This window comes from Emydura macquarii, unplaced genomic scaffold (assembly GCF_026122565.2).
Source record: "Emydura macquarii macquarii isolate MOO-44397 ecotype Brisbane River unplaced genomic scaffold, CSIRO-AGI_Emac_v2 contig_1768, whole genome shotgun sequence".
NCBI lineage: Eukaryota > Metazoa > Chordata > Testudines > Chelidae > Emydura > Emydura macquarii.
This window is the reverse complement of record NW_027131905.1, coordinates 640,495-665,662: the sequence shown is the minus strand read 5'-3', so window position 1 is coordinate 665,662 and position 25,168 is coordinate 640,495. Positions and strand designations below refer to the sequence as shown.

Genomic DNA, 25,168 nt, shown 5'->3' with positions numbered 1-25,168 from the left:
ATGCTTGGGTACCGTCCTAAATCACTGCCTAAACCAGGCTCAGAATTTAGGTCACTCAGTATTTAAGCACATCCTGTGCTGAATTGCAGCCTTAGCTGTCAGAGGAGCCTCTTTATGAGCAGGGTAAGTAAACCTTTTTACTTCAGGATTTTACTCCTTGTTTCACCTCCCCACATCCCTGGCCCTTTTTCTATCCTGCTCACAGCCATTGTGGTATATCTTTTCACTTTCTCTAGTAAAAGAACTACTACTGTAGTTACAAGACTGCATCTGCCTTGTCAATCTTGATAGAGATAATGCTCCTTTAAGAGAATGGTGCATGTTGGTACAGGCTCATTTGAAAGTCTGGGGGCCACTTCTCAGGTCTTTATATCTCAAGAGCTCATCTTTCTATCTTCTGAATGGCCTGTGAGTTCTCATACAACAAGTACTATTGCAGTAAAATATGGAAGATAAACTGGCACCGGGATGTCAACAAAAGTCAGTAAAAAATGCTTTGTTGTTTTTTGAAGCTGCCTCTGGGGAGACAGGCTAGCTGCTGAGAGAGTTAGCTCCAGGGCGGGAGAGAAGGAGAATTGATGGAGAGACTCACCTTCAGCTCTGCGCACAAAAGCATGCTGAGCTGTGTAAAGTCTCTGTCTGGCTGTCATATCAGCTGCCACCTGCAGCCCTCTGCAGAGGCCTAAGGTTGCTGTAGCAACCACTCTAATTTTAAGATATATCTACATAGAGACTGCATTCCAGTAGCAGTAAAATATAAAGTTAGGGAGTGTCATAAAAAAATCCTACAGCTGTCACAAGACAAAAGAGGCTGGGGTGGCCAGAAGAGGGGGAATAACAAAATGGAAATTTCACAATAAGAAGAAAGACGCCATACTGAACAGCAAAATCTACCTCTTGAGGAGGCACAAGAAAGAAAACATCATCCCCAGAGGACTCACCATGTATAACCCTCTGACCGCTACACACAATTCCAAGTGTGCAGAACAGCTCTGCAGAAGAGCCTCAGAAAACACTGAGGAACCATCAGCTTTTCCTTACATACTCCAGAAGGGAGCACCTCAAACATGAAATTATCAAATGCTCGCACACACCAGAAGGAAAAATCAGGAAACTTACCTGGAAATAATTCAGGAAATACAAAACAACTATTAAAAAAGCCTGATGACACCCATCCAACATAAACACAAAAATTGGAACCACATCTGGAGTCACCATGATACCCACGTGAACAATACACAACACCTTATCATCAACGTATCAAGAATGCCTCTAACTGGAACTGAAGTATCTGTACTCGCCAAGGGACTCAATTTCTTCCCCACTACAGAATCTGATACCATACTAACATGTGGAGAACTAGAAGAATTCTTCTGCTGACACCAACTCAAGGAATTCTTTCACAACAAAGATGATATCACCCACAACTACCACATCCTCACTGACAGTCATAAGAAAAAATAATAATTTGATGGGACACTTTCCAGCGGATGAAACTACACATTGGCTCATAACATCCATTGCTTCAGGAAAAAAAAAATCAATAGTGCTATTCTCAACAAATATTGCATCTACCACAATCTCTCCACTGACAGGATATCTATACAGTTCTAAAATCTAATCACTAGGTAATGACCAAACCAGCAGACAGAGGAGGTGACATTGTAGTCTTTAATTCTGATGACTACAGCAACGAGGCTAACAGACAACTCTCACCACCTACTATAAAGAACTCAAAGGAGACCCACACCACAATTTACACAAGCATTTAAAGATACCAACAAATCGTTCCCAAATAACTCCAAGAGAAACTCTACAACCTCATCCCCCATGAACCCTCCCCCCAACCTTCTGAGGCATTCTACATGCTTCACAAGAAATGCAAACAACAGAACACAGGCAGAGCCATCATACCCGAGCATGGTACTCTTACTGAAGGAATATAGGACTCATAAAAACCATATTTAAACTACTCACCACACAAAGAGCCAGCTTCCTCCAAGACATTACTGACTTCCTCCAGAAACTCTGCAACTTAACAGCCTCCCAGGGAACACCTCCTTGCCACCATGGATATCACCTTCATATATATCAACATCCCTGACCATGATGACATCACTACCAATCTCAGATACCTACATGTTAATGTACACCACTCAGAAATCCACTCCAAACACATTGCCAAACTCTTCAATTTCATCCTCACCCACAGCAACTTCACATTTAACAACAAACACGGTGTCCAAACCATGGGAAAAGCCATAGCTACTAGGATGGTTCCCCAACATGCCAACCTCTTCAAGAGGAAGGATTTCTGAGGGGGAAATGCACCATGAAACCAATGATATACCTGGAATACATTGATGATATTTTCATCCTCTGGAGAGACGATCTAAGTCCCTCAGATTTTCACCACAACTTTAACAACCACTATCCATCCATCCAACTCTTTATAGAACATTCCCACACCAGCATCAACTTCCTGGACACCACAATCAACTTCAGCAATGAAACCTTACAAATGGTTATCTGCAAGAAGTCCACAAATCACCACAGTTACTTCCACTGACCCCAGAAACACTAAGACATTTGCTTCTACAGCTAGACACTCAGATACCACAGAATTTGCTCTGAAGAGAAAGTCTGGAAACACCCTAAACACATTTAAAACCACCTTCACTAAACAGGGACACTCCACCAGAGAATTAGATCACATCATGGAAAGGTCCACCCACATTCCCTGGGAGAACCAGTTTCAATGTTGGGGGGACGGAGGGGAGCAGAATCATTTACCATCCCACACTGGAACCCTCATATAGTATCATCAAACAGCTACAACCCATACTTGATGGCGACTACACCCTGAAAGAAATCTTTTCTAAATCCACCCTTCTGGCCTTCAAACAATCCCCCAAACTCACCAAGCTCATCATCAGAAGCAAGCTCTTGACAGACCAGGACACACCAACTCAAAGTGGCACATGACCCTGCCAAAACAACAGATGCAAAATCTGTAAAAGTATCTCCACTGCTACAATGATCAACCCCCTCCCCTCCACAGCACAACTTTCAAGATCCATGGGTCCTACACATGCCTATCACACAAAGTGGCATACCTCACCTAGTACATAAAATGCTGCAACAATAACTATGTGGGTGAAACCAGACAGTCACTATGCTCTTGAATGAACTTACAAATAAAAGTGATAAGAGACAAAAACATCATATCACCCATGAGTAAACACTTTTCATAAAGCTATCACTCCATATATGACCTTTCAGTCCTCTTCCTCCAAACAAACCTACATAACACCTTCAAAAGATGAGCCTGGGAACTTAAATTCATTACTCTGCTGGACCCTAAAAACCATGGACATAAACAGAGACACTGGGTTTTTAGCTCATTACAATAATTTGTAACACACCCTACTGCTTGCTAGCATGTGTGAACCCCTTTGCTTAATAAGCTATCTCAACTTGTATTTAGATCAGAGACTCTGGTTACCTTTCCAATCCTGAGGAAGAGCTCTGTGAAGCTCAAAAGCTTGTCCCTTCCACCAGCAGAGGTTGGTTCAGTAAAAGATATTACCTCGCCTATCTCAACCTCTGATAAAGTCAAGTCAAGAAAAGTGCCACACTCTACAAGCACAAAATAAAATACAGGACATTCATCAGGTAGAGGGCGTTGCAATAGATTCTGGCACAATTTATCAAAATAAAGAAATGATGAGGCAACTGCATTGTGTCTGGGTGCTTTCTGCCACCAGGAGGTTCCAGACAGAGACTGACAGGTAAAGTTGGAAGCAAGGTCATCCTGAATGGATGGTAGGGGCTGAAAGTGATTTGCTGAGGAATGTTTTTGGAAGCTGTGCTTTTGACTTGCCCTTCTTCTGGATATCACAGGACAGGGTCATCTTAATGTGTTTTCTCTTTTTTCACTGTTTGTGGAAGAGACAGGAGATGGAGTGGAAGTCTTCTGTGTTGATTTGGGCTAAATGAGTACATTATGCTGAAGTCTATTCTGTTGCCTTGACAACTGTACATTAAATATTTAGGTTAAATGTTGAGCAGCATGTGTATATTTCTTCCTATTGTTCAGTGGATCTTCTAGGGGACTAAAAGTGAAACTAAATCCAAATGATAAAAAGGTTCAGAGAACCCTGCAGCCAACTGAACCCCAAACAAATACTCAGCACCAACAAAGGCTGCTATACTGGGAATTACAAAAACAAACAGTGCTTCATGAACCACTTTCTTTGCATTGCCATCTGCCCCCAACAGCATTGAAAAGAGTGAATGCACCAGCTAGCTCCTGAATAGCTCAAAAGGTTGTAGCATTCTGTTTACCCTTCCGCAACAAAACAGCTGCATTTGACATGAAGAACCAAGGCCTTTTGGGGAAGGCAGTGATGTCAGGGGTGAGGGGGGCAACTCTGAAGGAAAGAGAGGAATGGAAGGACCTCTCCATGAGTTAGGATCATTTGGATATACCTATGAATACTTATCTAACCTGTACCCCAGACAATGTTGTCATTAAGGACTTCTGTAGTTTCAGTCTGATGTGACATTCTAGTGTGTGATAGTAAACAGTCACTGAGTTCCACCCTCAGTGCTATGGGGAGGATTCTTGGAGACAGTTTTGCATATGACATTCATTCCTGCAGTCTTACTCAGGCAAAACATCTCTTGAAATCCATTGCATTTATTTAAGGTTTTACATCATGGGGCCAAAAGTTTGAAAGTCAGCTTGCAAAGTGATTTGGACTTCTGCTGGATAAAACGCACTGTTCCACGTGTAAGGACCTGACCCCCAAGCCTGCAAAATTTAACATATGGACTTAATTGTAAGTGTGGGAGTAGCTCCACAGTGGGCATGTGCTTAACTTAAGCATCTCCTGAATCAAGGCCTAATTCATTATTGTTACTTGATCTGCTATCCAGGTTATACACTAGCTTCAAATTCACTATTTCAAGTAATGATCTCTCTCTAACATTTTCTTAACATGACTCCATCTGATTGCACCGCCTTGTATTTACCCATATGAGAACTTAAAATCTTGGATACTACAGGTTTCTTTATTATAAACAATGAAAAATCACCTACTCATTTGTAAACAAGTCATTAGTATTCCCCATTCTAGCAGTTGCTCATTGATTTGAACAAACATTTTCTCAGTCATCATAATTACCTTTCAGCTTATAGAACTTTACACATATTTGAATCAATGTAAAAGTATCTTTGTAATTGAAATATTTTAATCATATTAAAATGGATAAATCAGGATCAGAACAAGATCATTCTTATCTAGATAGCCTAACTGAGCTATTTGTTACTACTTCTTTTGTTTGTTTGGCTTTTTTTAGGTTGATTTCTTAGTCCTACTAAGCCCTATAGAAGATATTTAATTATTATAATCATCTTTACACAATTAACTTAAACAAATGTACTGTAGACAGAGTAACAATTTAATGTACAACCAAAGTTACACTAAATTTGATTGTGATCAGAATGTTACAAACACACAGCTCTCTCTATTAGTCTAACCAGAGTGAATGAGCACACCATATTAGTATGAAGCAATCTGCTGCTAGATTTTCATCACTAAAAAGTAAGTTGATTCTTACCTTTCCAAAACTCCCTTTCCCAATAGCCCGCAGTATTTGAAAGTGGTCAAAATTAACTGTGAAAGCAAATAGAAAAGAGAGGAATAATAGTTTTTAAAATGTAGACTCAGAATCAGAAACAGTTATTTAAAAATTAAAGTCAATTCAGACTTGCCTACTCTTGTGGCTTTACCATGTATCTCATGATCTTTACTCTCTTAAAGCCCCAGGTCCTGGAAATGAAAATATGTTTGACTGAAAAAAATGTTTTGTATGCAGTGTTGCTGTAGCTGTGTTGATCCCAGGATATTAGAGAGACAAGGTAGGTGAGGTAATATCTTATATTGGACCAACCTCTGTTGGTGAGAGAGAGAAAAGTTTTTGACTTATACAGAGATGACCTGAAGAAGAGCTCTGCATAAGTCAAAAACTTGTATTGCTCACCAACAGAAGCTAGTTCAATAAAAGATATTATATCACTCACCTTGTCTCTTTAAAAAAAAAGTTGTAAGTTTCTAGTCCTCATGGTTGCAGAGAAAAGCCTGAAAGTATGAACTGAGTGTAATCTAAATACTCAGAAACCAGGAAATAAAATAAAATTATCTCCATTTAAAAAAAAAAATTCATGAGTTTAAAGAAAATCTCACAATTTGGCAGGCTAATTCATTATTTTGAACATCTGAGATGGGCAATATTGTACCAATGGAGGGAGAGGGGAAATATATCCTGGTGAGAAGTCAGGAGAAGAGGACAATCACAGCTGTTGCTTTCCCCCAAGAGAGACAGATACATGAATTCAGACCCATGTGTGAATTCTGGGCAGTGTGACCCCACTCCTCTTCTGAGTCAACCTTATCCACTTTTGGTGTCACAATAACTAGCTCCAGTTCTCTAGCAGAGCAGAGATGGTTTGGAATTGTAACCATTGTACCAGTCCTAGAAAAATGCATATTTCAGGGCTCTAGAATCTGTTTAAGTCAACAAAGTTCAATGCCAACCTCATAGGGGTATTTCATTGTTTGTATAGCACATTGGAGATCTTCAGAGAGAAGAAACTACAGAAAGTGCAGTTTGATTAAAATAAATGTTACTGTGAATATGAAGAAGATCCTCCCTTCACTGCAACAAACTTAGATACTCAGGGAATGTCTACACAGCAATTAAATACCTGCAGCTGGCCCATGCCAGCAGACTCAGACTGGGGAGCAGTTTAACAGCACTGTACGCATTCGGGCTCAGGCTATAGCCTGAGCTCTAGGATCCTTACACCTTATAGGGCCCTAGAGTCTAGGCTTCAGTCAAAGGTTGAATGTTTATATCACAATTAAAGAGCCCCACAGCCCGAGCCCCATCAACCCAAGACAACTGACATGGGCCAGCCACCGGTGTCTAACTGCAGTGTAGACATACCCTGAGTGATAAGAAAGTCACCTCTCTTGGGGTCCAATTTATTATTAAAAAGGTCTTTCTCAAAATGCTAATAACTAAAAATTCCACACTCAAAGCATGTCTGAACTTACAGTTTCTTTATTCCTTCCCCCAGGTCCCAGCTCAGGTTACTTCCAACCTTCCTTGCAACCAGGTAGGATAATGAGCTAGCTGCATCAGTGAGTCAACAAAACCTATTTAACAGTTTAAAGCAGTAGCAGAATCTGCTAATAGTCAAACACTGACATCCTGTTACAGATATCCAATAGCAGTGGTAGCAGTAACCACTCTCCAGGCTTATTCCTGCCATCTCTTTATTCAGGCAGAAAATCCATTGAAGTGAATGGGAGGTTGGTGCAAAAGGATCAGGATCAGTCCCAGTGAAAAATGTAATTGTAAAAATTTGTAAAAATGTAATTAAAAAAGAAACACAGATTTTTCTTAGATGTAATACAAAATCTACTTCAGAAGATTTTTATCTTAGCATAGAATGGATTTTCTTCAGTCACACCAATGTACATTAGAGTAGTCTCTGCCCCAGAGACTACTCTGGGTTTGCATGTGGGTGTGAGAGAGTAAGATTTTGGCTTTCAGAACCTTTCTTAGTGGTGTTGTCGCATACAGTGTGACCTTCAAAGCCCAGGTTAGGTGGTAGGGTTGGTAATTAAGGGGAAAATCTATCATTATTCAGAGCATATTTGATATGGAGTCATTGAGACACAACTATGGGAATGTGTGATTCAGTTTTTACAATCACTTGTCAGCCAGAATCACACTTTAAAGTGAAACTCAAAGGCTGCAAAACCACATGAACTGAAATTGGCAAAATGTATTGAAACATTTAAAAAAAAAATCCCAAGAACTGGCAACTTGTGTGTTGTTCTAGCAATGGCTCTCCATTTCTAATGTGCCCACCACTGTTATCTGGGTACCTGCAAAATTATGTACAGCACCTTTGCAAAATTGCTCTGAACATTTACCACCCCAGGCAAAAAAAACTACTCACAAACAAACAAAACTTAATAGTCACATTTTATTCACCTGTCAAAAATATCTATCAGCCCAGGTTGAATGGGAGAGTAGAGCTTTTTAAGGCTGATGTCAGTTGTTTGCAATTATACAATGGGGCTGTCTGTGATAGCAGGAGACTAGTTTTGATGAATCATAGACTACAAGGTCAAAAGGGACCATTATGATCATTTAGTCTGACCTACTGCACAACACAAGCCACAGAACTTCACCCACCCATTCCTGGAATAGATCCCTAACCTAAGACTGGGTTACTGAAGTCCTCAAATAATGATTTAAAGACTATAAGATACAGAGAATCCACCAGCAAGTGAACAGTGCCCCCTGCTGCAGAGGAAGGTGAAAACCCCCTCAAGGCCTATGCCAATCTGCCCTGTGGGAAAATTTCTTCCTGACCCCAAATGTAGTAATCAATTAAACCCTGAACATGTGGGCAAGACTCACCAGCCAGACACCCAGAAAGAATTCTCTGTAGTAACTCAGAACCCACCCCATCAACCATCCCATCACAGGCCATTGGGCATATTTATCAGTAGTAGTCAAAGATCAGTTAATTGCCAAATTAGGCTGTCCCATCATACCCTCTCCTTCATAAACTTATCAAGCTCAGTCTTGAAGCCAGCTAGGTTTCTTACCCCCCACTGCTCCCCTTGGCAGGCTGTTCCAGAAGTCACTCCCCTGATGCTTATGACCCAGGAGCTCCCTTCCCGTTCTAAATCTGGACATATAGCAAGTCACTGAGAAGGGCTAACATCTCAGTTTCTCCTTTGTAACAATGCTGGTAATGTGTTTTTCCCCTCAATTAAAGATATTTATAATATATTTAAATATTAGATTATTTTTGTTTGCTTGTAGTATCTTCAAGGAAGCACTATTGGTCCATTTGTTAATGCTGTTACTACAAAAACCCTCTTCATAATCACCAGAGATTGAATCCAGGACCCAGAGAGCTGGATGCAAGGTACTAGAGCTTGAGCTAAACATATCAGTGGGTTAATTAGGTGCAGTAGCAGAGTCATATCATCTGTGGATTGGGCCCAGCGGGGAAGCATAACATATGCTGAAGAGGGGGCTACACTGCTATTGGTGGAAGGCTTATCAAAACAATGAGTCTAATATATTGCTTCAAATGAGGTGAAATTAGAGTTGCCAGGTATCCAGTTTTCAACCAGAAAGTCTGGTCAAAAAGGGAACCTGGCAGTGTCTGGTCAGCACGGCTGAGTGGATGCTAAAAGTCTGGTTACCTACAGTAAGCAGCCTCTGTCACTGGGGAATGGGAAGAGCAACTGCTGACACCTGATGGAGAGAGCTGGCTGGCTCCTAGACCTGGCTCCAAACTAAGTATCACCGCCACCCTGGGGTGCTGGGAACCTGTTGCCCCTCCCCCGCTGTGTCCGGATTTCCTCAACCCAGCCCCTGCTCCCCACCACCCTCTTGCCCCTTTGTGCTCTAATTGTCCTGGCCCCTTACTCCAGGGACTGAACCCCGTTGTACCCCACTATGCTCCACTTTCCCCACTCCAGCCCCTTGCTCCAGGGACCAATCCCTCCCACCCCGCTGTGCCCCAATTTCCCCACCTTGGCCCCTCGCTCCAGGGACTGACTCCGGCCATGTGATTGCGCTGATTGGGCAGGTGGGCAGGCTCCGTGTCAACTCTTCCCAGCTTGGCCCTGCAGGTGGCATGTGATGTGCATCCCAAGGGAGGGGGAAGCGAGTGACTGGAGGGGTGGAGAAGTGGGGTGGGGGCTTAGGAGAAGGGCCAGGGAAGGGCACAGACATTCAGTTTTCAGCAGTGAGAAAGTGGGAAACCCTAGGTAAAATATGGCGTCATCCTGATTTCTGGAAGAAAAGAGCTTATCTATCGAAGGCATGCTGCTGCTGGAAAGACTTTGCTCCCTTCCCTTGACATTGTGCAATCCATGGTCATTGTTGATCAAAGCTGGTGTCCAGGAGATCTGTTCTTTCTGTGATCCAGAGTTAGCTAGTCCCCAGGCCCTGTTCCTGCTAACCACTCTGCACAGGTGCGCCCATTGAAGTCAGCTGAATGGAGTGACTTGCAGGATCAGTGACCCCAATCTTGAAACTGATCAAAGATTTACATCCTTGTAGCATGCAAAAGTTCAGAGAAATGTTTCCCTCAGCTCCTGCTTAAATAGTATAGAGTGATTTTTACCTCCTGTTTGGCATGTTTTCCTCCTTTGCAAACAAGCTTATCTCTGTAACTCGCATACTACAACCCTTTTGGTATTTCTTGTGTATTTTATTGATTTTGTTTTCAGCCAGACACCTCTGTTTAAAGAAAATGCAATCTGATTGAGCATGGCCTCCAGCCTGCATGGTGTAGCCAGGCAAAAGTCCTATTTATGAGAATGGGAGTTTGGTCTCAGAAAGAAGGGTAGGTTTGAGCTCTTCCACGGGGCCATATCCTGATTTTGGCTAGCCCAAAGTAAGACCTGTTAGGTTGGATTTCCTCTCAATGTAATTCAGGAGAAAATAAATGAGGAGAATCAGGTTCATTGGCTTCAACTGATTTACTCCAGACACACACAGGCATAACTTGAATCAGTGTCTGGGCCACTGAGGCCAGTCCCCAGTGACAACTGGATAACATTTGATGTAGATTTGTCTCCAGCAATTTGAATTTAATCTCACACAAATTACAAAGGAAATATATTCTATTATGCTGCATCAACTTGATTTTGAAATGTATCGTTTTAATAAATGATTTTATTTTTGAAAGAACCTAGATTAAACACTCATGTTTAGCTAGGGAAAGGAAGTTTATTAGTGTCCATTTAAAGCCTATTTCTCCAAATTGTGTTCTTTAATGATTATCATTATTCTTAATGACTAGGAAATTTTATTTATTATAGGGGATTTAAATGCAAATTGGACTTCTTCAAGAAGAAAATGATTAAATGAGGCATTTGTCCCTTTTAATTTAACTCAGATTATTAAAAAAACCACACAATAGTGATTGAAATCACAGCCACAATAACTTATTTCATTTTCCCAACTTTCACTCTCAGCGGGAAGATAAACTGGAATGTTACATTTTTCAACCTAACATGAAGAGAAAACAATGATATCTTTCCATGGGTTGCTATAAAACAAGCCTCTTATTTTAAATTTTAAAGTGAATGTCTGCTTCTGGGTACTGTAGTTAAGATGGGCACTGTAATGGCCAGGTGGATCAGCCAGACAATGAAAAGGGACACAACTCATTGGTAGTTGTCAGGAGGATGAAAAGGAATCCTGGCTTCCTACAGCCATGCCAACCTGAACTGTGATCTTCATAGATACACACACACACCAGGTAAATCCTGGTTCTATTGAAGTCAATGGCAAAGCTCCCGTGCACCTTAGGTTACAACCAGTGGGGTCTGGGTCAACATTTAGATTAGGACTCTCCACCAGCATCTCTTCTGCAAGAAGCAGTGCTGCTGATTCAGTAGGTAGCACTCTTCTCTCTGGGTCAGTGCTGACCCAGTGCTCTCGGCATCGTGCTAGAGAAGGGTGGAAAGGACATTTTTTCAGATGAGACCTACAGTCAAAATAGCAATATTCAATTTTTAGGATTATGATGTTTTAAACAGCAGACTTATCAGAGGCCAGAAAAACATTAAATGTAGCAGAGACAAAGTGGGTGAGGTAATATCTTTTATTGGACCAAGTTCTGTTGATGAGAGAGACAAGTTTTTCCAGTTTACGCAGAGCTCTTCTTCAGGTCTAGGAAATGCATTCAGTGTCACAGCTAAATACAAGCGGGAACTGATTGCATAAGTAGTTAACACATAAAGAAAAACTCTATGTGTAAGCTAAAATGCTTGTCTCTCACCAGCAGAACTTGGTCCAATAAAAGATATTACCTCACCCACATTCTTTCTAATATCCTGGGACTGACATGGCTATAACACTGCATACATTAAATATAGCAGTCAGCTTAGCAGCACAGCTGTAACTAACAGAGTATTGCAAAACTAAATTGAGTGCTACTTTAATGTTACACTAGTCCATTGATTTCAACCCTTCCCTTTGACATTCCTTGCCTTTTCTTATTTAATCACACAATTTTTATGTTCTTTTCATGTGTTTTTCCCTGTTGTGAACACGCAAGACTGCAGTGCCACTGTTGATTCTGATATAAGCCATTTGACCCTGACCTCCAGCAGCTCCAGTACTTAAAATATCATCAAGACCAGACATTGTCTGTGCAATGAGGGTATCACAGAGTTTTCATCCTCTAAAGTATTCCATGTCTAACGCTCTTGCAGAGACTGGCAATGTATCTAATGGTGTTTTGCTAGCACAGAACCCAGGCGAGACAATGGTATGGCTGGGAGGGGAACTCATTCTTTACCAGTAGTAATATGACCATTACTTAAAAAAAAAAATAGTTTTCTTAGTATCCTTCACTTGAGGGGAAAACACTTCCTTCTCAACTTTTTGGGAGGTTGATGCATTTTATCCTAACTAGTTTTTGTAGCAAGCACCATTTGCTAATGAGTTATCACGTGTAGCATAATAGGTGTTAATGGTGCTTTACAAACATGTAGGCAAATAAAGTATCTCACGGAGACTGCACTCTAAGTGCCTGAACCTACATTTGTTACTCATTCAAAATTCCAACCACCATGAGTGGACCTTCTGACTGACTAAGGATTCCAGGATCAGGTCCTAAATTAGATCCAGCACAAAGATTAAGGTCAGGATTAGATGTCAGCAAGGGATTCTTTCCCCGCAATATATTGTTTATTTTATATTTTCCCTCTGAAGTATCAAGGATGGCCATGACTGGAGATGGGGCATAGGATAGGAAGAATCGGGGCTCTGGTGTAGCCCTGAGCATTCTTTCTCTCAGCTGCTTGGCTGGTTGGTTCTTGCTCACGTGCCTAGGGTCTAATGGATCACCATATGTGATGTTGCAAAGGAATTTCCCCCCTGGGTCAGACTGGCAGTGAACTCGGGGAGTCACCTTCTTCTGCAGCGTGTGTGTGGTTCACTTGCCAGGATTATTAGGGTATATCTCACTTAATTATTTCCCTGCCACTGTGGAGGCCTGGGATGCTGATGCACCTCAGTCCTTCCTATTATCTGCCTGTGGCACATAATAGTCTAGTCTGCTGTGGGCTGTAATACTTTGATCTAATTTCAGTTTTGAGTTTAGCAGGCTGGGTCCTGTTGGTGGTTTATGATATACAGACTATATTTTACACAGACTAGATGATCTGCTAGTCCCTTCCTCCTTAAACTCTAAGACTATATTTGAGAGTGGAAACAGGTAGTGCTAAAGCAAAGGGTAGGGTGGAAAGTAGTGAGTAACTCACATGGTGATTGTCCAGAAGAAAGGACTGTAGCAAGAAAAGCAGCTAAAAGAATCCTGTAAGAATGTGTAAATTACGCCTTCATACACACTCTTAAACTTAAACCTTTTTCTGACTCCTCGGCATGTAAATTTCTCCAAATCAGATTTCCTTGCATACATGTAAACGAATGCATTCCTAGAGAAGTAGTTCCAGGAGAATTTAAGCAAGTATATAGGAGCTATAATTTGCTCATCAGCTCTGAATTTGGCCCTTACAATACACAATTTACTTGGGCATTTTACAGAGACTAGGAATTAGTCTGGATTCCTCCATCCCTCTTCCATCCAAACAAATTCAGAAAAGTTAAAATCAAGGCCCTTTAACAATTATGCACGGGGGAAAACAGGAGAGTTAGATGCTGGCATTAATCAATTTGACACAGCTAGATATGTGTATTACTTCCACAAAAATGAAATGGTTAACTGGGACACCTATACAAAACTGAGAATGGAGCACAGAATACAACCCACGCAATCAAACTGTCTGGCTACATAGGGGAGAAAATGCAGAATAGTTTATGGTAGCTGTTGCATGATAAGGTATTAGGGTGCCTGATGCCTGTTAATTTCAGTGATGAATCATATGTGCGTATAGATTAAAGTTTTATTTCTCTCAGTTTAGTTACGCTCAAATAATTTTTAAAACGAATTCCATAGCACAGCTTCAAGTCTCTATTATTAGTTTTGAACCACAGAAGTGTACTTTGCTTTGATTATTTTCATGGTTTTCAAATAAACTTGATGCATGGTCTCATGGAGAGCATATTATACTAGTTTACTCTTGAAGTAACAAAGGTGTGAATAATGGTAACAATATCCACTTCCAAAGGAAAAGGCTATACACTACCTGCCAATGTAGATGTAAAAAAGTCATCACAGTCACATACAAGTATTGCATTCAAAATATGTTAGAAAGACTAATAATTTCTAGGCAGTATGGTTCAGCATTTAGGGGCTAATCTGGGACACACACAGACTTTACTTCTGTTTCCTGCTCTTCCACAGACTTCCTGTATGAATGTGGGCAAGTCTCTCAGTATTTCAGTTCTCCATGTGTAAAAATAGGGATTGCACTTCTCTACCTCCTATGGTTGGGCAACTAAATACATTAAAGGTTGTGAGTAAAGCTAGCCAAAATTTTCAGTCAAAACTTTTTTCACCAAAAAATACAGATTTGAATGGATCAAAACATTTTGTAAATTCATGTCAATTTCAGCAAATTATTTCAGTTTTAAAAGGGGGGGCAGGGGGAAGGGGATTCAGAAATGTTGAAATGAACTGTTTCAAGTTCCTGCTTGATCCCAGGTCTCCCATTTCTCAGGTAAGTGCCCTAACAACGAGGCTATAGGGTGAGAGAGAACCACTGCAGAATAACCAGTAACAGCGGTTTGGGCACTCCTATGAGAGACCTGGTTTCAAATCCCTGTACCAGAGTGAGACTATGAATATGGGCTTCCCACATACCAGACAAGTGCCCTAACCACTGGGCTACTGGATACAAGGGGGTGGGGAGAGAGCCCACATGCATGCCCTCCTCCCTTCACTTCCAAACATCCTTTCCTTTTATTAAAAAACAGATTCGTAAACCTGTTAATGCATCCTAAAGAAATGAAAATAAATGTAAAGAACTGTTAAAGATGTCTAATATCAAAACAAAACATTTTGTTTTGGATTAAACAAAATGTTTCATTCAACCCCAGACTATTTTTCTGACTTTTCAATTTGCAGAAAATTCCAAAACATTTTGGTTGGGGGCTGATGCAAAATGAAATTTTATATTTTGGAACTGCCAGCAAACCAAACAAATAAAAGAGCAATAGTTATTGACACAGCTCCAGTTGCGAGGTGCTCAGCTCCTATTGTAATGGGGTCCATTTCAGGAGCTAAGAAACAGATAAAATAATATGCGGAGTTAATATAATAGTGCCTTCATGTGAGGATCTGAAATCAATTTACAAAGTTGTATAAGAATTATCATCCATATTTTGGAACGCTGTGGCACAGAAGATTAAATGACTGACCCAGACATCACATAGCAAATTAGCCATAGAGTTGAGAACAGAATCTGATGCCTAGTCCAGTCATACACTTCCCAGATGACACTGGTATAGCTGAAAGGATGTAACACAGCAGAAAGTTCCTAATGCAGTAGAAAGATATACACATTTCCTGGTCTCCTCCACCCCACCCTTCAAGAGAAAATACACCATTAGGAAAATAACATTCATATCACAGTCTACTGACTTTTTACTGCCATACTGCAGACAAACTGGATAATTTTCATGGAAATGTCTATTACTTATCCTTTTACATAGACTATACAGAATTATATGTATAATGATGTGTTAAAATAATAGAGTCCTTTACATGAGTTCACCCCACTTGCATTATTCATGAGTGGTGCAGTGATTCGAGCCAAATAAAAATAAGCAAACCATTATTTTGATACAGATCATTACATATATGATTTATGCCGCATCAGATAGGAACAAAATTTCCACTCACTGATTTGTAGGTTTACTTAGGAATTTAATTTCAAATCTCACTTTCAGCATAATTTGTTCAATTGTAAATTACAGCTAGCTGAGGTGATGATATGTATACAAGATGGATTTTGTAGAGTACTGACTTACCTATTATGTGCTCAGTGTGGCTGAGATATATTTATTCTATAAATATGTCATTAGCCCAAATACATTAATAGGAGTTATTTGAAGAATTTTACACTCCATAAAATAAAACATATACCTCATCTTAAGTGGTACAGATGCAGATATATACAACTTTAGCATTGCTGAAAAGAATGCAGAGGAATAGATTTGAAATTGTTTAAGCAATTCAGAAGATGTTAGTATCCAAAAGAAGATGCTATTCTGAGCTAGACTCCTCCTATTTTTTCCTAGGTAATCCTATTAACTTCATTCAGCTGCATGGGTGTAACTGAGGCCAAAATATGACCCAAGTGTATAAAGCTAAAAAAGACATCAAAACCGTGACTGAGTCTTCTATGAAGCATAAGCACAAACCACATGGTGTTTGAAGCACGGGAACATTAGTTTCCTTATTAATTCCCCATATAAAGTTCTAGAAAGCCAAGAAATTTGGATGAAAATGCAGGGGTGCTGGAACAATTTTTATAGTGGTGATGCTGAGAGCCAGGGAAAAAACTATCAACCCTGTATATAAAGGAATCCACTTCAAACCACGGGCATGGAGTAGCATCCCCAGTACCCCTAGTTCCAGCACCTGTGTGAAACTGTGTTTCTATTTTGCATGCATCATCCATTTCACATGATACAGAACTCTAACAAATAAGTTACCGCCTAGGACTGTGCCCCAGAGCACACTGATGCACACCAGGGTCACTTTGAACTTGACAAGGCCGCAGTGATTGAATGGAGACATTCCTGCTTTAAGAACACAATTTGTTAACCTACCACCACCACTTGAGCTAAATGTCCCTATCATAGCATAGTAGCATAGAGTTTATGACACACGGTTGAGCAAATCTGATTGCACTCAGTAGAGAACAGTAGAACTTGAGCCCTGATCCTGCCCTGTGTCTACATGGCGCTCACTGTAGCTCTGTATCTCACTACCGTGATATAGATACACCACCTCTCTGTTTCTTCCCAAACTGGAAATTTTAAAGTCATTTGTGTGTGTTTGTTTCTTAACATTGCAAGAAACAGAAAGGGAACAGTGTATTGCAGCTATTCCTAGCTCCAGTTTCATATTCCATAACATAGCTATAGTTTTCTTCCAGAAAAGATAGGGCTAGTACATTACAATATATTTGAAAAGGTTTGCTTGGGGACAATGCTTTACAATGAAACACTCGGCTAAGGAGCTAGATTTGAATTCAAGTCTATTTCATGCCTTGAACACCTGGTAATTTTTTTACATTCTGCTTCCATTTCCTTTGTAATTCAGAGAACTAGCTAAATATTATTTTTTTCCTTGTGGCTCTGACACGTACTGCATTGTACCTTTTACTCATTTGGCAGCATTGCTAATAAGTTTTCAAAGAGTCCTGCGGCATACTTTTTCCATTTGGTTATTTTGTAAATTCTAAGGCTTTTTGAACAAATAGAGATATGACGATTACAAGCCACAAGGTTGTTCTGGCAGTATCTAAGTAAATTTGAGCAGACATCACAGCTTGTTAAACTGCTACTGCACTTGCATGCACAAGCACAGAAGATGAATAGCCAGCTACATGCAGTTATGTCAGCTGCCATAATGGAGTCTTGAAGGTGAACTAATATATACAGGAGAAACATGACAAGTACTTAAAAATTAGATTAAGGGGCATAAAATGTTTTATTAGATGGAATCACAGTCCATATTGCTCTATTTATAGAAAATGCATTAGTGAAGAAAGATCATGTTTAAACTGAGTATAAAAAACAATATTTTGTTGACAGAACATTAAAAGCAACTGTAACTTTGAGGCAAGCAAAGAAGAAGACTGGGTACCTAAATTGGGTTTGAAATTGGAACATGCCATTAAGATATATTTATTTGATTAGGAAGATGGAGAGAACATGGTAATTAGGAAAAGGATAGGCTTTTGGAGAAGAAAGATAGCAGTTTCAAAGGTGAACTTTTATCTTCCTAATGATACATTTTTCTATCATTGCATATCAGAGCTTTGCATTTAAATTGAATGAAGACATTTCAATTCTTCAAGCATAATGAGTGTTTTAAGTCAAATTTAGCTGCTGTTTCTAATTACTGTTTTAATCACTCCTAATTTTTTTCTTAATTATCTACAGTCTGTTTAGATTGAGGAAGATCTGAATACTTTTATATATGCAAAAGCTGAGAACCAGAGCCAAGTGAAAAGTGGAAAAAATAGTTCTGTAAATATTTCTTTGAATTTGAAAATAAATTTCAGTTTAATCATATTTGCAAAGTAGAGGTTTTTGGAAAATGTGATTCCTATCCTAAAGGAAATTCTGATATTTTAACATTTGTTTTTGTACCAAAATGGGATGAAATATTGAAATATCAAAAATGTTTGCAAAATGAAGTGTTCAGAAATCTATCAATTTGGAAATGTCAAAAAAAATCTATTTTTTGTATTAAAATGAAAAGTTGGGTTTGTTTTTTTTTAACATTTTGAAAGTTTAAAATATCAAAATTAGCTGAGCAAAAATTGAAATTTCCATCCCACAGGAAATTCAGCTATTTCAACATTTTTGTCATGACAAGTTGAAATATCAATTTTTTTTTCATAGAACAAAAGAGAAATTGCTGTTTGGCAACGGTGAACTGCTTTTTTCAGCATTTTCAGTCAAAACAAAACATTCTAATATTCCTGAATGGAAAAGTTTCATTTCAATTTATTGAACTGATCAGAAGTGTTTCATTTCAAGTCAGTTAAACATTAATCTGTATTTATAAATACACCTTATGATGGTGTATTGCCTCAAGGGAGTTGTAGTTTGGGTGATTAATGCCCCCATTCTCCCCTATGGGCCAGGCTCTCTGGTTGAAATACATCTCCTTCTCCCAAATATTTAAGTTCAGCACCAATACAGACACAAGAACTAATGGATATAAACTGGCCATCAGAAAGTTTAGACTTGAATTAAACAAAGGTTTCTAACCATCAGAGGAGTGAAGTTCTGGAATTGCCTTTCAAGGACAGCAGTGGGGGCAAAAAACCTAGCTGGCTTCAAGACTGAGCTTGATAAATTTATGGAGGGGATGGTATGATGAAACAGCCTAATTTGGCAATTAGCTGATCTTTGACCACGAGCAGTAAATATGCCCAATGGCCTGTGATGGGACATCAGATGGGGTGGGTTCTGAGTTATTACAGAGAATTCTTTCTGGGTGTCTTGCCACATGCTCAGGGTTTAGCTGATCGCCATATTTGGGGTCGGGAAGAAATTTTCCCCCAGGGCAGATTGGTAGAGGCCCTGGGGCTTTTTCACCTTCCTCTGCAGCATGGGGCATGGATCACTTGCTGGTGTACTCTCTGGTGAATTCTCTGTACCCTGAAGTCTTTAAACCATTATTTGAGGACTTCAGTAACTCAGTCATAGGTTAGGGGTCTATCACAGGAGTGAGTGAGTGAGGTTCTGTGGCCTGCATTGCGCAAGAGGTCAGACTGAGATGATCATAATGGTCCCTTCTGACCTTAATGTCTATGATATACCCACAGCCATATGTCTCCTATGATATAGGATACCACTTAGTCACAGGGAACATTCTGTTATATCATGTATCATAGTCCAGACAGGGACCCCAACTCAGAAGAGAGAATGGGGACATCTGTCACCCAATGACAGCTCCCAAAAGACAGTGCACCACAACAGGGAAATACAGTTTAATGTTGAACTGGCTCAAAATGCAACATGTTTTGGTTTTTGGAAAATTGGGAATTTTCCATTGGAATAATTTTTCAACAGTTTCAGTGCAGTTTCCACAAAATCAAAATTTCCTATGGAAAGCTTCAACCAGCTCCAGTCCAAGTGCCAATTCAAAATGAAATGTTTTATTTAAAATTTTTCCCATAAAAAATTGTCATTGAAATCAACATTTTCTTGCAAAATAATAAAATAAAATAAGATTTTGACAAGTCTTTGGCTTTTCACAGAAAGTCTCTCCTTCAATCCTCTTATCAGTAAGTACATGAAATAGCAGCAGCAAATTTGTGATAAGTTTACAGGTTGCATGGTCTGAGGACAAGAAAACACTTGGGATAAAACTCTACACCAGTTGAAGTCAATGGGAGTTTTGCCAATGGAACCAGAATTTCACCCTTGAGTTCTGTAACTGGCTCTTATATTCAGTGCATCACTTAGGCCAAAGTTTTTCTTAAGTATCCAATAAAATGTACGTGTCTCAATTTTGGATGCCCAACTTGAGATTTAGGCCTTAATTTCCTTGCCTCAGCGTCCCAAATATCTTCCTAGAACATCCAAATATTAATTTAGGCTACTTAAATAGAAAACAGACTTTTTTTCCCCACAGTATGCACCTCAGTACAATTTAAATGCCCAAATGTGGGATCTAGTGTTCATATTTAGGTGAACACATATGAAAATTGTTCCCACACTGCAATACAATAAAAGTAATTTTGTGAAACCAAAATACTTCGTGATTACTAGTAAGCTGTAAAGTAAATATGATACATTTCAACCACTTAGAAAACAGAAAAATTCTACATTTTCTGGCATAAAATTAAATGGTTGTTTTTATTCTAGTAGCTTTGATTTATGTTTCTGTTTGCCAAGGACATGCAGGAAGAAGAATTATCTTATTCCCATAATGATTATTCTAATAATAGATTTCAGTTATATCAAGAGAACCCAAAACATTTGTAGTCCTTTTGATTTTTTTTTTAAATTTCATAGCTTTAGGCTAAGTGAACATTTTAATAAAAAAGCCTCCCCATTGACTCAATCTTTCCTACCTTAAACCACACATTTACTTTTACCGCCTGCCATCACTGGACAAAGGAACAGGATTTCTGCACAGAACTCTTTTTCTATGTGCTATAAAGTATATGGTTTAATGTAATAAATGTATTTACTTTAATATGGGATGAAATGTTAAAATTCTTGGTGTAAGAGTTCTGAACACCTGTTTATATGTATTCATATTTTGACTCAATCACCTAGTGTCCTGGACTTCCTTTTCAATGGTAAACTACTTGGATTAGACACAGCACCATTATAAATTACTGTTCAGAGGCTGTGCCGTGAAAGAAGTTTTTTCCCTTAACAATATTAATTTTGGTGGGTTAAAAATTTTGGAGCGGCACTAGAGTGACCTGTCATTGTATACTAAGACTAACTATCCTGTTAACAACAGATTAGAATAATAAAGTGTAGTCCACGAAAGTAAAGCATGAGTACAGTAATGTAAAACTGGAAATCATTAAGTAGAAGAAAGCATCGTGGGGAGGGGGGGAGTTGCTTAAGATGTTATCCCAGAATTTGACATTTCTATTTGTACCTCAAGTGTACTGTCAAGTTCTGGGATCAGCAATTTTGTAAGTTCAGCAATTGCAAGCTGAAAACCAAACATCACATAGCTAGGAAAATCTTAGGCCTTCGTGAGGTAAGGTCAGACAGCTGCATACTTGCAGTTTGCCAATCAGAATGGGAGGATGGGACAGAAAGTTATGGAAGAGAGTGAGTGAATAGACCTTAGTTTTAAATGCCCCTAACACATTGTTTTTATGACTAGAAATACTAGAAATGTTTTGAGATAATTAATAGTTTGTTGAAATTAGGAGAATTGGTGACCCAGTAGAGGTTACTATGCTGACCCACTAGATGTCACAGTAGGTTACGTGCTTTGTTAGAGTTAGCTATAAAAGATTAAGTAAAAGTAAATACCTTAGAACAGTCTGAGGGAGCTTTCGTTCAGGCAAAGAACTGACATCTAAACTCCCCATCAGCCAGCCAGAAAAAAACCCCCTGAAAGCCCAGCTGGTGATCACTCGAGACCTTCTTAGACAGTGAGTAACTATATCTGGAATATCCTAAACCTATTGCGTATGTGTGCATGATCAAAGTCTAATAAATAGTAGTTTTAGATAAGAGCATGCTTGCTTGTATCGATCATTTATCAGATGCATGGGCTGTGCCCTCTATTGATTTATTCCTGACACCATCTGGAAAGAAACAGTTAAGTTACTAGTGCTTTGGGTTCTGAAAACCCTGGGTAACAAAGAAGAAGCTTCAAAGGATCACATCCTCAAAGACTAACCTCACTTTTGAGCCCACAATTTGCAACTACAAGAAACTGCAGATGCAATTTTGCATCCAGAGTTATACACAGGCAAAATGTTATCATTTAGATATTTAATTATCTGAGTGTACCTGAGATTAAAATGATGTAGGTTGTGCCTACAATTATTTTCTCCCACAAAAATCATACTGTTAAATGCAAATAGGCAGTAAATATATGTCAAACAGCTCATTGAGACCCTTAGTACTTTGCTGAAAGAGGAAAATTAACAAATTATCATTATTGAAGCTTCGCTGAGGTGGGGTTAAATGCACGCTATAGTGGGCCTGACCATGCCACAATCTCAAGGCCACTTCTGATTAAATCAAAAGATAAGTCAACAAAACCAAGTTACATTAATAAACAAAACCTCTATTTCATACTGAAGCACTGAGGGAGGCCGTTGTATAAATCCTAGATTCTCAGAGAGGAGAGAGACCTGTTGTCGAATCACCAAAGTCAAATGCAGAACTCCTATTGCCTTCTGTGGGACCAGGGTTTGACTCCAAGAGTCCAGCTGTGTCCTTTTGCCAAAGAGCCTACTGGAATCTCTGAGGTGCACCTCTGTGGTAACCTGAGCAAAGGCTTCCTCAGAAAGCCCAAGTGCTGAAACTAAAGGGAATTCTTAATGTTGTCCTGAAGAAAAGAGTACTGTACCAGTGGAAAGTTATGGTGCTTGCCTCATGTATTGCTCCTTGTGTATTTACAATGGTGGTTAGATTTGTTATTTGCCCTCTTAGAGTGGAAATGTCCATTTACTTACATATCATGATTGCAGCAGTCAGAAGAGCCATAATTCTCTGCCACAGTCCACCTTCAGAGCATTAGGTTTACTAGGATCCATCAGCCTTGAAAACTAGTCATTGGTTGGTCCAAAACAGAATCCATAACAAATCTGAGTCTGGAAGTTATGGGTGCTTCTTTGGTATTTAGAAAGGTTATTGTGTTACAAATCATTGGATGTCAGGAAAATAGTAAGCAATTGGAAAGCAAATATTTGATTGTCATAGCCTGGTTGAGTATATATGAGTGGGAGGGCTGATTAAATGTATTCAGCTTTCATTATGATTTGAATTGAAATGAATGTACTGAATTTCAAATTTATTTTAAAATACATTTTGTTTCCAACCATTTAGTTAAAAGATCAGAACATTTCAGAAAAAATTTTGAACAACATGAAGATTTTTAATTTTGCTTAAAATGTTTCATGGAAAAGAATTGCCAGTTTTCAACCAGCTCTAATAATGAGCCAGATTCTCTGTTGCCCAGCACCTGTGTGCTCATTTACACCAGGACACAGTAGATGTAAGACACAATTAAATCAGAAAGTGAATAATTGACATGACTTTCCACTGGCATAAGTGACTTCATAAGGTGCAAGCAGTTGAGCTTCTGGCCCCGTGTGGTAGAGTGGCTACTTATTAATCAAGTTTATTATGGTAGTGTCTATGGGTCAACCAAGAATGGGGCCCCATTGCCCTAAGCATCATACAAACACAGCAACAGACATTCCTACCCCAAAGAGCTTACAACCTAAACAGACAAGACAGACACAGGGTGTAAGAAGGGCTAGAACACAACAAGAGAGTGAACAATGTGATGGCAAACTTATTACTTCCATGTTTTGTTTTGGTGGTTTGTTTGTTTGTTTGATTTTGTGGGTTTAGTTAGGAGAAAATCAGCTAAAAAGAAAAAAAAAGCGGAGGGAAGGGGACATGAAGAGAAACAGGGTGAGTGGGAAATGGCAGAAGAGAAGAGAAGAAAAGAGAAGAGGGGGAGGTGTGTAATAAAGCTGAGTGAAGAGACTGAGGGAGAGGAAGAGAGAGGTTTGGAGCAAAAAATCAATCAGCACAGGGCAGAGAAAGTCTAATCAAAACTAGGGAAAGTTCTCTGAATGTCTGAAGGTTCCTGTTTTGGCTGCTTCTGCTTGGGGAATAAGTTACTACTCAACGTGAAGGTGGCAGAATACATAATTTGTTTTTATCCTACATCAACTACCCCAATTTCATAAAAAGGATGGAAAAATTCTTGTTAAATTAAGAGGAAAATAATGAAGAGGATGAAGTAATTAGAAAATTTGTATTGATCTACACATATCACATTTACAATATTACTACTGAACAGAGTCAGTAAAGTTCAGAACTTATCCATTTCCATTGATGTACAATCAAACTCTTCATCATACCATTAAAGTACACTGATTCTGATCCTTCAATTTTCTCATAAAACATAGGTTGAGCATGTGCCAATAATAAATCATTTGTTTTTAAATGACCTGCCAACAGGCCTTTAGACTTAGATGGAAATCTAAAAAGGCCTACCATCCAACCTGCCTGAAAATTACTTGGAAAAATTTTAGGAATAACAACAGTTACCATGTGTCAGTGTGATTTAAATTAATGTAGTCTAAGATAGGAATCCTGTTATTCAAAACTAAAGTTATGTGAAATACAAAGTCCTGATAAAACGTATCAACCCATTTATGAGTCTCATCATAATGAACTTTAAATCTTTCAACATTAGCAAAAAAAGAAACTTCAAATAAACTGAATTTGTCAGCTGAACAATAAGATAGGCATCAATCCCTTGCATGGACATTGCTAAAAGGGACAGAAATATGGAGAATGGAAAGTGCTCACCTAAGACAAGAATGACTCTTTGTAATGTAACTGCTGTGATCTGAGCTGCAGAAACACACCTGGTGGATAACATGTTCTACTTGTTATTGCTTGGGCCAATTCCAAGTTCTCATCAATGGTGTGCGCACAAGCAAGGTAAAATTTCCTTGACAAAAACTTTGTATTTATAACAGCAGTTTCTGAGACAACCTGATAGGAGAAGTGACAAGAGGAATTTACATCCAGAATAACTGCCAATAGCGATTACAATTACAAAGGAGAAATATAGGTTAGTGTTATTTCAAATGAGAATATAGCATGAGCCAAAAAAGGACCAATAGGTTCAAAGAGGGATAGCATTAGAGCATAA

The 25,168-nt window shown here is 39.2% G+C and overlaps 1 protein-coding gene and 1 long non-coding RNA gene across 2 annotated transcripts in view; one reads left to right on the top strand and one right to left on the bottom strand.

Moving 5' to 3' along the window:
• The window catches only part of STK32B (serine/threonine kinase 32B), a 256,531-nt gene that overhangs the window by 209,097 nt on the left and 22,266 nt on the right, over window positions 1-25,168 (bottom strand). The window contains exon 2 of the mRNA XM_067556403.1: window positions 5,626-5,681. Coding sequence (XP_067412504.1) covers window positions 5,626-5,681 — 56 coding nt within the window. The remainder of the gene's footprint in view (window positions 1-5,625; window positions 5,682-25,168) is intronic.
• On the top strand, window positions 10,373-12,290 carry LOC137158618 (uncharacterized). The gene is made up of 2 exons (XR_010921458.1): window positions 10,373-10,456; window positions 12,179-12,290. It is a non-coding gene; the product is annotated as an uncharacterized lncRNA (long non-coding RNA).